Raw genomic sequence first — 13,163 nt, 5'->3', positions numbered from 1 at the left:
TGTAGTCACGATCTTCCTCCTGCAATCCTACTCGGAGAAAGGCTTTGCTGATGTCAGCAGTATAGGCAAAAATGCCTGTGCGAAATCGTAACAACACGTCATGTAGCCTTTGTGTTAGGCTAGGTCCCATTTGGAGACATTCATTTAGAGACACACTATTAGGCTTTACTTTAGCACTGCAATTAAAGACAATACGAATAGGTGTTGTCAGTGAGTCTTTCACCACAGCATGGTGAGGTAAATAATGACCTGTTTTCCGGTCATCGTGTTCAACAACTTCAATGAACTTGTTGTTAAGTTGTTGTTGGATAAGTTGGTGATACATGGTTAGTTTGTCTGGCTGCTTCTGCAGTCGTGTTAATTGAGACCGCAATTGTGAGGCTGCCATAAAATAATTTACTGGAAGTTGTGGATGATCTAACTTCCATGGAAGTCTTTACCCAGTATTGTTTATTTGAGTAGACAACGGTATCCAGATATTGCTGGTAAGTCCATGTATCATCAGGACTTGGTTGCTCTGGGATGATGCCTAACGTATCTAAATCCCACAAACGATGTATTGGTGGGTCAGACTCAATGTCCTCGGCTATTTCCCTGAAGCGTAGGGGTGACTGCTCTAAGCCTAGTCACGCCACAATTACATTATTGGTTTGTTGGTTTGTGGGCGCTGGACCTTGCCTGAAAAGCACGGGTCCTGTGAGCAATTTGCCACCTGCGGACGACAACAAATTCATACCATGTTGCCTAGTGCATCCAGTGATAAACTTGTAATAATGATCCGCGCCTATTAATATTCCAATATCCGTGAGACAATCGGAATTTATTTTATAATCCGCTAGCCTCATGCGGTTTCGTTTAAGGTGTCTCGCTGTGCGAGCTAATCCTGTGACCTGCAGGTCCGTAGGAATCTTATCCACTACCACCGCATGGATTGGGCTAGCAGAGGATCCTAGTCTAACTAGTAATTTAACTACCTTGTAGTCACGAGGTCCACTATTTGATAGGAAACCAGAAATGTTTAACTTCACACTTTTGGTAGGTTTTAAATTTAAATCATCTACCAACTGTTGTGTGATGAAGGTTTTTTGGGAACCTTGGTCGAAAAGACCTCTACTGTTAATTCTAGATCTTCGGTTTATTAATTTAAGCTGAGCGGTAGGCAAGGTAGTACTATTGCCTGACTCAGTAGCAAGTACATTCACTTCGTGATGTACTTTACAATATTGCACTGCAGTAGAATTAGTAAAATTCTCTCCAGTGGTCATAGTTGGTGTAGGAGATTTCCTACATAAGGCGTAGTGGTGTACACCCTGGTTACAACGGTTGCAAGTACGTAGTGGTACCGCACATTTCTTGGGATCATGAGAACCCATACATTTAGTGCATTTGTGCAATTCCTGTAACCTTTTAACTCTAACATTATACGTGGGATAAGCAGAGCATTGGTAAGTGCTGTGTTCCTGATTGCAGAACAGACACTTTCTTTGATTAATAGACTTAGTCTCTTTAGTAGACAAGTCATGAATTATCTCTGAAGGAGATACTGAATATGTACCTACTTTTCCACTTCTTTTCCTGGTGGATGGAGTAGGTTTGGATTTATATTTATTAGACTTACTTGGAGTCTGTTTAGGTTTGACTGAAATATCAGTATTAATTGGTTTGGACTCAGGTTTAATTTTGTCATGAGTCTTTAACCTATTAACTGTGATCCTCAACCCCTCGAAAATCTGATCGAGAGTAAGAAACTCAGTATTATAATGTGAGCAGAGCTCTGTCAAGACGTTTCGAGGTAATTTCCTCTGCAACAATAGCTTGATAGACCATTCAGAGCTAGGTATATTAACCTTGGTACCTAAGGCCTTCACTAGAGACTCTACTTCTAGTCTGAAGCTTTGAAGTGACTCTGGTCTACTGTTTGGTGCATTCAGATCTAGCAATTGATAATAAAGGGTGGCTATACTTAACTCTTTGTTGCAATAGTTCAACTTCAGAAGTTTCATAGCTTCCTCATAATTACTCTCATTAAGATTAAGGTTATGTATGACCTTTTTAGCCTCTCCTGTGAGAAGACTGAGTAGGTATGAAAATTTAGAAACTTTGTCTAGAGACTGTTTCTTATGGATGTGAACTTCAAAGGAAGTCCAAAAATTGTCCCAATTTTCTGTATCTAATCCTGAAAAGGTGGGTAAGTCTAGAGTAGGTAAACGAACCTCAGGTAAGTGATTATTGAAGTGAGACCCAGTGTTGCTGGCATTGGATCCAGACTGTTTGGCTAATTTATCATGAGTCTCCTCTTCATGTTAGGAGATGTCGGTTACTATTTGACTTACTTCATCAGGATCAATTTCTACAGTATTTAGCAGAGCAAGATAAGATTGATCTGCAGTTCTGACTTGATCAAATTTCAGATCAGCCAATCTAACTGTTGACTCTAAGTGATAAGAGTCAATGGGATTATCTTTAGTTAAGTCATCAGCCTTATTAATTAATCTGGTCAAGTGACCTTTAAGGCCAATGTAGGTTCTCCTCAATTGTTCAGGAGTAGCCATGTTGGGCTTAGGTTCAAACTTCACAGTGTTAGTATATGTATTACTAATGAAGCTTGGATACTTGTTCATTAGTGAACAGGTAACATTAATTGTAGTCTAATTTAAGGTGACTACTTTATGTTTTACCTCACTTGAGGTTGAATGTACCTACCTACCTAACAACAAATAGCTAGATATTTTGTGTACTGTCTGAACTCCACCATTAGTTCTCGTCCGGTTAGCTCATCCTTATCACCATCAGAGTTAACGGAGATAATCCAGCAATACGCAAAATAGATACACAAAATAATGCATACAAGAGAAATATTATGGAGACACTCCAATCAGAGTTATCTCAAAATTTATCCCACCCTATAGAGGGTCAGCACAGATAATGTAATATATACAACACTGACTAGTTTTAGGTCTAGTCGTAATAATTCCTAACTAAGAACTATAAAATTATTTAGTCTGGGCTTGTACCAAATTCAGCACAATCTCAGCCTAAATTCTACCTAATAACATGGGTAAAGATTATTGTGGTGCAATAAGGTAAATATAGTTGTGCTGTATTTTTGGGTTTTTTGTTTTATAAGAGTGCTCTTGCACACACAGGTGAACAATTATGTACAGTTAAGTTTGGCTTGCCAGCCACAGCCTTTTGTGATGGTTGATGGTGTTTATTAACTTGTCAACCTCATGCAACCTAGATTCCCCTGACAAATGTACACCGTCTCTGGTCAGGTTCTGTCTGTAAGGTCTGGCTGTAAATTGGATATATGTGGCATCCAATCTCACTCGTTTTTTCAGCCTGAAATTTATGTACTTAGCAGCTCTCAGGTAGTATTCCGGAGTTACTCCCCAACGATTATCTTGACTTGGTTGGCGAGGTTCCACTAATGTGAATACTACTGATTCACTGATGAGCTTGAAAGAAGAAATTATGTTTTTGAGGTGTTTGATCACCTCGGCTGGATGACGAGTGGGGTGGATGTCATTGCCACCTAAGTATATAATGGTTAGATGGTGAGGCCACTCTAATGCAGGTGTTAGGGTGGTGTTGTTGTAAAAGTTATGAGCTGTTGCTCCTGGTGACCTAAAGATTCTCACCTCGGTGTGAGGTATAGGTCTAAGTGTTGTGGGTAATTGGCTATGACCCACTAAAGCCACTTTATACATGAGGTAAAAGTAGCAATATGTTAGTGTGATCTAGGCTAACTAATGTGTTACAATGTTAGTTGACACAATTAATTAAATAGTAGTCTAGCTTCTATCACACAAGGATTAGTTATTAATGGTTAATATTTTAATTATAAATTTAATGCTTATCTGGTTCGAAGGACCATAATGTGGAATATTTTGGGCTTGATTCTGATTAATTAATAATTAAACTAGTAAATTAAATTACGAAGGACCACCCGCTTTTAAAGTAAAGAGGGAAACTGAGAATTTCAGATCATTAGATAAAATTCTAGAGAGAACCAGTGACTATGGATATAACTAGAAAGCATGACCATAAGAATAATTAATGGGCTGTATTATTAAAAAAAAAAAAACCTCAAACACCTACATTGGGGGGTTATTACTGGAGGTAAGTACGTCCAGGAATCAGTGTGGTTCGTTCACTAATTCAATTAATAATAATCTAATCCTATAAATAATGCTGAATATAATATCATTCACATAAAGAAGAACATGAATATGAGCATAGTAATGAGTTACAGTAAATCACACATTAATATCAAAACATTCTGAATAAATCAAATTGCGAGTAAATGGATAAAAAGAAATAAGCCTTAGCTTGTAGCAGATTCCTTTAGATAACCATGGAAGTCCTCTTAATCTCCAAGTCTGGTACACTGACGAGTGGTACGGTTCAACATGGAGAAGACAGCATGAGGAATTCTTCTCTCAAGCTGCAAGATAAATAACTACCAGTAGCAATTGATTTAACTACTCAATTCATATTCAAAATTATTAATATCTACAGATGGAATTCTAATCACCTGTTATTAGGTGTTATCCCGCTGCTTGACGAACAATCACCCCCGCTATTATTAGACCTGTAAATGATGCATCAAATAAAGGGTACTTAGCTGTGGGCACTGTATAAGTATTAAGATTGCCGTAATTTCGCATCCCAGGCTCCGGTGAACCTATCCTGGATTGTGATGCGTTTCAAGCTGGCTGATCACGTGTCGTCAGGAACCAAGTCTAGGGGTCCCTCATTTAACACCAGCACTAGTTGAAAATATTATCTGCAAGGTCGTTCACGCCTCACAGTGGCGGCTTTCATCTGAGGATAGATAACACCTGCCGATTGCTGGGCAATGGCGTCTTTTGTGAGTACGGTAAGCACAGTTTCTGCCTCCTTTCGGCTCTGCACGGGTCCGCGTACGTACTGAAGGGGATGGCGTCCCTCCAACCCACGCCGAGTCGACGTTCATAACACAAATTATTGTCACGAACATTAATATTTCTCGCATTCGCGCTTGAAACTTTAAAGACTGGACGGGTTTATTATTTAGAGGAACGAATATTATTATTTACCGATTTAAGAATAGTAAATATATAAGGGAGAAGAATTAATGTCTCCCCATGGCATTCATTGATGACGTTAAACACTATCGCGAGGTAGGACGCTATGATTCCTAACGCTCTATTCGGCTTTTAGTTAAAGAAACAATTCGTCTGCAATCAGTTGTCATACAGAATGCTTTAATTATGAAGAATCGTATTTAATTCTCACACAAATTGGATATAATGTGTTTTTACTGTAAAGAAATCTGACGCAATACTGGCGTCAGGTGACGTGAGAATTCTAGCCTAATGCACAGATGAATTATTAGTACATGAGAATTCTACGAGTTGTTAATTTTACTTACTACCAATATTAAGATGGTTAGTAATAAGTAATGAGAATACAACAATGCTGTATTCGATGTTGGAAAATATCCAACAGATACATGGCATACTAAATTATATACAACATACTGTGTATACAGGGTATACATATATTAGCCATACCGAATACATGCCTTTTAGTGTATAAATGTGCTACAAGATAAAACTAAATGCATTAACTAAAGAAATTAGATATACATATGCAGAAATATATATTTGCTAATGAGTAAAATTATCATTGATTCGTGAATTTTTTCTCATTTGCTTCAAAATCAATATAGTTGCAACAGTATGTACCACAATGAGTCCGCCAGACTCAACAGATGTGTAAAGTTTGATAATAATCAGCCCATATCTGCCTCTCCTATTAGTGGTGAAAAGTTTTAACCTTATTTATTGAAAAGTGAGTTTTTGCAACTTCGAAACGAATAATCAGTTACAATTTAAATGTTTCAAAATTTTAAGTCAACATTTTTTTGTTCACGTTTCGTTTTTAAAGATGCAATTTTATTTTATTTGTAATTAATTTTTAAGGCTACACTGCTAAAATTTTGTCCCACGTCTTAGAATTGTGTATTTACTTACATAAAATGTGAAAAATACTGACATTTTAATTTCATGTTCAGAAGAAAAGTCTGGAAAGGACCCCGAGTGTGAACAGCTTGCGGGCCGAGCTCAACACCAATACTGCTATCAATGTATGACAACTAAATACCTAATTCAATATACTGGGATGGTGGGTGCTAGTTAATCATCTTCCCGTCCCAAATATGACCAGCTATTGGGTCTGTAACACTGTTGGTAGAATGTGTAACGTGGAATGATGGCATTAACCTTATTTTGTCCCCTCCATTAAAATATCTAAAACAATAATATGTTCCAGGTTTGGTATGCCATATGAAGAGGGGCATTAAGACTGATAATGTTTTGCAGGTGTTGGTGTGGTATACCCGTCAAGATGGGGAGGTTGTGGCGGACTCGAGGGAGCTGGAGGTGGACAAGTGCCTCAGTAACACCGTAAACGTCACTTGGTCAGCCTCTCGCGTACAACCTGGGGAACAAGCCTCTCTGTCCCTCTCCTCAGAGCCAGACTCTGTGTGTAGCCTGGGTAAGTAAAGCACGCCAAGGCTGACAGACCTGCTTGAGGGAAACATGTTCTGAGAAAATCTGATGCTCATTCAAGCAGGACAAGCAAATTTTGTTGTTATTCTAGTACAGTAAGAAAATTGTATTCTTATTTTACCATACTATATATTTATATGCATATGCCAGCCCAGACACTAACATTAAGCTGTATTATTTCCTAAACCCAGGAGTGGTAGACAGAAGCACAGAGCTGCTGGCAGTAAACCCTGACCCCATTTCCCTGGAAGCAGTGTTCAACTTTGCTGGAAGTTTTGATGTGGGACGATGGCCCGGCTCTCAGATCGACGACTATAAACACTGTGAAAAAAAGAGGAGAAAAAGGATAGCGGGTGCGAATCCTGAAAGCTTAAATATAGGTTGGTTCAAATTTGTTATGGTTCAGTATAACAGTGTTACCATGTTATGGTTCAGTATAACATTGTTGACATGTTATGGTTCAGTATAACAGTGTTGCCATGTTATGGTTCAGTATAACAGTGTTACCATGTTATGGTTCAGTATAACAGTGTTGCCATGTTATAGTTCAGTACAACAGTGTTACCATGTTATGGTTCAGTATAACAGTGTTGCCATGTTATAGTTCAGTATAACAGTGTTGACATGTTATGGTTCAGAATAACTGTGTTGACATGTTATGGTTCAGTATAACAGTGTTGCCATGTTATGGTTCAGTATAACAGTGTTACCATGTTATAGTTCAGTATAACAGTGTTGACATGTTATAGTTCAGTATAACAGTGTTACCATGTTATGGTTCAGTATAACAGTGTTGACATGTTATGGTTCAGTATAACAGTGTTGCCATGTTATAGTTCAGTATAACAGTGTTGCCATGTTATGGTTCAGTATAACAGTGTTACCATGTTATGGTTCAGTATAACAGTGTTGCCATGTTATAGTTCAGTATAACAGTGTTACCATGTTATGGTTCAGTATAACAGTGTTGCCATGGAGAAAGAAAGAAAGAAGGACCCTTGACAAGCCGTCGGCTTTCTGGCCCCATCAAGACCACTTGAGATAGAAGCCCTCGGATAAATTTAAGTAAATTTACTTCCTTTTAAAGTATACTAACAGACTAGTCTCAATATTTTTTTACATTTAGCGGAATCATTTTATAATAATTTTATAAACCAAATAATCATTTATTATTTTCTTTTCTTAAAGAAGCTTTCTCAAATTAAGAAATTTGAGAAATTTCAAATTTTCTCAAATTAACACCATTGAACGAGAATTTCTTCTGGTATCTTACAATAATGTTGCAATAATTAAATGTGTATTGTCTAACAAGAAGCTGATCCTTTGGAGGAGGTTGGTCGTAAGGTTAGTGCCGGTAATGCACCCTTTGTGTTACTAGAGGCGGTACCCAGCAGCACCCGGGTGGACCCCGTGCCTAGACCAGTAGCACTCCCTCACAGGTCTCCCACCACAACCCCCAAACACTCCAAAAATCACCAATCACCGTCCAAAGTTGTGCGAGATTAACCTCAAGTCTATGGCTTCCATCCTTGGATAGACAAATACTTTCTCTTTCATATTTAGCTAGGGGAACCCCTGGTCTCTGTTCAGCCCATCCTTCTAAAGTGAAAGTTCTTATGAACAAATCCACAAGGGCCGTGATGAGGATTCGAACTTTCGACTGGGATGATCCCAGACGCCGCCTTAGTCGACTAGGCCACGACACGGTCAAAAGAATTGCAACCGGGAATTCCATTGAATTCACACGGATCCTGCAGCCTCTCAGAGACGCAAATCAGAGTTTTACACAATTCCCCATGCAGTGATTGATGGATATATATTATTAATAGGAACATTATCACCACAGACAAAAATCAGAAGACACAGTTTTCAATTTACTACAAAAACAAGAAGACGGCAAACCAACTTATGAACAAGTCTCCAGGCACCAAACAGAACGCCTTAAAAGAGACCAACGTCGTCTATGCCACCACTTGAGGCCCACTTGGGAACTGCCAGCCCCAAAGATCTTAGTATATAGGCAAGACAGCAACGTCTCTCTAGGTGATTAACAATGCACAAACAACAGGGCTCCATTAAGGAGCATATGATCTCCTCACACAACCAGACCATCACCAGAGAAATCTTTCAAGCAACACAGAAATTATCGACAGGTACAACAACAGGAGACTCGACATCAGCGAGGCACTGCACATCAAAAACTCAAACCCAGCAATTAACAGCCAGTTAACACATAACAACGTTCTACCTACTTCAAGACCCCGAACCAACATAGTATAACAAGAAGATAGAACATGCAATAGACTATTATACCCATTGTGCCTTGATACAAATAGATGCAAATATACATACAAATTCAAGATACATATAGTAAATACACACACACACACACACACGCATACGCACAGCGTGGCGTCCACCTTTAGTCAAACACAAAACGAAGTTAGAAAAGGTTCAGAGGTATGCCACCAGGCTAGTCCCCAAGAAATGAGAGGAGAAAGAGAGTACACCGAGAGGAATGAGCTATGGGGGAAAAATTACTGTAACTGAACCTCATGACACTGGAAGGCAGACGAGTTAGGGGAGACATAATCACGATCTACCAAATTTTCAGAGGAATTGACACAGTAGATAAAAATAAACTGTTTAGTATGGATTGTACATGAACAAGGGGACACAGGTAGAAACTGAGTACCCAAATGCGCCACAGGGATGTTAGAAAGAACTTTTTCATTGTCAGAGTAGTTAACAAATGGAATGCCTTAGGCAGTGATGTGGTGGAGGCTGATTCCATACACAGTTTCAAATTTTGATATGATAGAGCCCAATAGACATGACAAGGTAGGAGAGAGCGATAGCGGTAGAAGCAAGGAAAAAGCGCATGGCGAGAGGAGAAAACTAGGAAATCACAGCCCCTAACACAATATCACCAGACGTGAGAGGGGGAACCCACAATAAGCAGCCCAGTAACACCAGAGGGGAGGGCTACTCTACCACCCTCCTCTTCATAGAAAACCCCCCTACCCTGAACCCTCCCTGCCCCTACTCAAATGCTCTGTCAGCCCAACCCTCCCTCCTAACCCCATACCTTCCCAGGTCCTCCTTCCCTTCTCTCCTCATTCCTTCCCTTCTACCCCCTTCTCCACTTCCACCATATCCACCTTCCCCCCTTTCCCTCCCTGTCCCCTGTCCCCCTTCATCCCATTCCCTCCCAGTCTCCCTTTCACTTGACCCCCCCACCCCTCACCCCAGTATCCTCTGAGACTCTTATCCACCTCACAAATCCTCTCACTTATGAAACAGCTTCCCCCATCAGCAGAACACTCACAAAGAAGGGGACATGAGAATGAACAGAAGAAAGTGAGTCTCAAGACAATGTACACTAACATAGATGGAATTACAAGTAAATCATATGAACTTAGAGAATAAGAACAAGAAGAAAACTCAGGCATAATAGCACTCACAGAAACAAAGTTAACGAAAACCATAACAAATGCAGTGTTTCCACAGGAGAACTATGTAGTGAGGAAAGAGAGAGAAGGAAGGGGAGGTGGTGGTGTAGCTCTGCTGGTAAGAAAAGACCGGAGTTTTGAGGAGATGGTTATTTAAGGCTATGAAGATTTCTGTGACTACATAACAGGTACTATAACAATTGGAGGACAAAAAATTATAGTCATAGTCATATATAACCCATCACTAAATGACAGAAAACCCAGAAAGGACTATGATAGAAACAACATGGCCACCATAAACATAATAGAGAGAGAGAGCAGCTTCTGTCGCTAGCAGGAATGGATCTGGACTACTAATCATGCGAGACTTCAACCACGGGAAGATAGACTTGGAGAGCAAAGTCCCACATGGGGAGCTAAGCTGCTGGATGTGGCAACAAGTAACTTTCGAAGCCAACACATCAAGGGACCGACACGAATGAGAGGGGAAGATGAACCAGCCATGCTTGATTTGATATTTACACTAAATGAGTGGGATATTAGGGAAGATACGTTGGAAGCACCCTTGAGAATGAGTGATCACAGTGTATTGATCTTTGAGTACTTGGTAGAGCTAGGCTTCTCTCACTCAGTACTTTGTCCAACCATACTGGAAAACACTGGCGAGGTTCATCTTGTACGTGAGCCAGCCCACTGACAGTCTCACGAGGTGCCTATACCCCACGACCATTCTCCGGCCACTGCCTGGCAGAGAACCTCAGCCCACACGCTGATCGGGGCCACTTAAACAGTCGATACAGGGGTAGTGAACCTCTGGCAAAAGCCTCTAGCGTCTGGCTAGCAGCGCTTCCCAACAGGCACCCTCACTGTCGTCCGTTTCTCCCCTAAGCCGGTCCCGGGATACGCAAATCTCTTCCTGTTCTACTTAAACATCAGTCGACACACACTGCTTTATATCGGCGGCGGTTTACTTAGTCGTCTTGCAGGACTAAGTCGAGAGAACGTTGGCTGCAGTGGAGAGTTATACAAAGGAGTGGAGAGTTATACATGAAGGAGTGGTGAGTTATACATGAAGGTGTGTAGAGTTATACATGAAGGTGTGGAGAGTTATACATGAAGGTGTGGTGAGTTATACATGAAGGTGTGGAGAGTTATACATGAAGGTGTGGAGAGTTATACATGAAGGTGTGGTGAGTTATACATGAAGGTGTGGAGAGTTATACATGAAGGTGTGTAGAGTTATACAAAGGTGTGGTGAGTGATACATGAAGATGTGGAAAGTAATACATGAAGGTGTGGAGAGTTATACATGAAGGTGTAGAGAGTTATACATGAAGGTGTGGTGAGTTATATATGAAGGTGTGAAGAGTTATACATGAAGATGTGGAGAGTAATACATGTAGGTGTAAAAAGTTATACATGTAGGTGTGGAGAGTTTTACATGAAGGTGTGGAGAGTTATACATGAAGGTGTGGAGAGATACATGAAGGTGTGGAGAGTTATACATGAAGGTGTGGAGAGTGATACATGAAGATGTGGAGAGTTATACAGAAAGGTGTGGAGAGTTATACATGAAGGTGTGGAGAGTTATACATGAAGGTGTGGAGAGTAATACATGAAGGTGTGGTGAGTTATATATGAAGGTGTGGAGAGTTATACATGAAGATGTGGAGAGTAATACATGTAGGTGTAAAAGTTATACATGTGTGGAGAGTTATACATGAAGGTGTGGTGAGTTATACATGAAGGTGTGGTGAGTTATACATGAAGGTGTGGAGAGTTATACATGAAGGTGTGGTGAGTTTACATGAAGGGTGGAGAGTTATACATGAAGGTGTGGAGAGTTATACATGAAAGTGTGGTGAGATATACATGAAGGTGTGTAGAGTTATACATGAAGGTGTGTAGAGTTATACATGAAGGTGTGTAGAGTTATACATGAAGGTGTGTAGAGTTATACATGAAAGTGTGGTGAGTTATACATGAAGGTGAGGAGAGTTATACATGAAGGTGTGGAGAGTTATACATGAAGGTGTGGAGAGTTTACATGAAGGTGTGGAGAGTTATACATAAAGGTGTGGAGAGTTATACATGAAGGTGTGGAGAGTTATACATGAAGGTGTGGTGAGTTATACATGAAGGTGTGGAGAGTTAGACATGAAGGTGTGTAGAGTATACATGAAGGTGTGGTGAGTGATACATGAAGATGTGGACAGTAATACATGAAGGTGTGGAGAGTTATACATGAAGGTGTGGAGAGTTATATGAAGGTGGAGAGTAATACATGAAGGTGTGGAGAGTGATACATGAAGATGTGGAAAGTAATACATGAAGGTGTGGAGAGTTATACATGAACGTGTGGTGAGTTATATGAAGGTGTGAGAGTTATACATGAAGATGTGGAGAGTAATACATGTAGGTGTGGAAAGTTATACATGTAGGTGTGGAGAGTTTACATGAAGGTGTGGAGAGTTATACATGAAGGTGTGGAGAGTTATACATGAAGGTGTGGAGAGTTATGCATGAAGGTGTGGAGAGTGATACATGAAGATGTGGAGAGTTATACATGAAGGTGTGGAGAGTTATACATGAAGGTGAGTAGAGTAGAGTTATACATGAAGGTGTGGAGAGTATGCATGAAGGTGTGGAGAGTGATACATGAAGATGTGGAGAGTTATACATGAAGGTGTGGAGAGTATACATGAACGTGTGGAGAGTATACATGAAGGTGTGGAGAGTTATACATAGGTGTGGAGAGTTATACATGAAGGTGTGGAGAGTTATACATGAAGGTGTGGAGAGTTATACATGAAGGTGTGGTGAGTTATACATGAAGGTGTGGTGAGTTATACATGAAGGTGTGGAGAGTTATACATGAAGGTGTGGTGAGTTATACATGAAGGTGTGGAGAGTTATACATGAAGGTGTGGAGAGTTATACATGAAGGTGGTGAGATATACATGAAGGTGTAGAGTTATACATGAAGGTGTGTAGAGTTATACATGAAGGTGTGTAGAGTTATACATGAAGGTGTAGAGTTATACATGAAGGGTGGGAGTTATACATGAAGGTGGGAGAGTTATACATGAAGGTGTGGAGAGTTATACATGTGGTGTGTGGAGAGTTATACATGAAGGTGTGGAGAGTTATACAT

At 40.1% G+C, this 13,163-nt stretch overlaps 1 protein-coding gene across 1 annotated transcript in view; it reads left to right on the top strand.

Annotated features, from left to right (window-relative positions):
• The window catches only part of LOC138357549 (pregnancy zone protein-like), a 657,491-nt gene that overhangs the window by 157,923 nt on the left and 486,405 nt on the right, over positions 1-13,163 (top strand). The window contains exons 11-12 of the mRNA XM_069314408.1: positions 6,369-6,543; positions 6,749-6,937. Of these exons, the coding sequence (XP_069170509.1) occupies positions 6,369-6,543; positions 6,749-6,937 (364 nt within the window). The remainder of the gene's footprint in view (positions 1-6,368; positions 6,544-6,748; positions 6,938-13,163) is intronic.

Source organism: Procambarus clarkii, chromosome 79 (genome assembly GCF_040958095.1).
Source record: "Procambarus clarkii isolate CNS0578487 chromosome 79, FALCON_Pclarkii_2.0, whole genome shotgun sequence".
Taxonomy (NCBI): Eukaryota; Metazoa; Arthropoda; class Malacostraca; order Decapoda; family Cambaridae; genus Procambarus; species Procambarus clarkii.
This window is presented reverse-complemented; position numbering and strand designations above follow the sequence as displayed.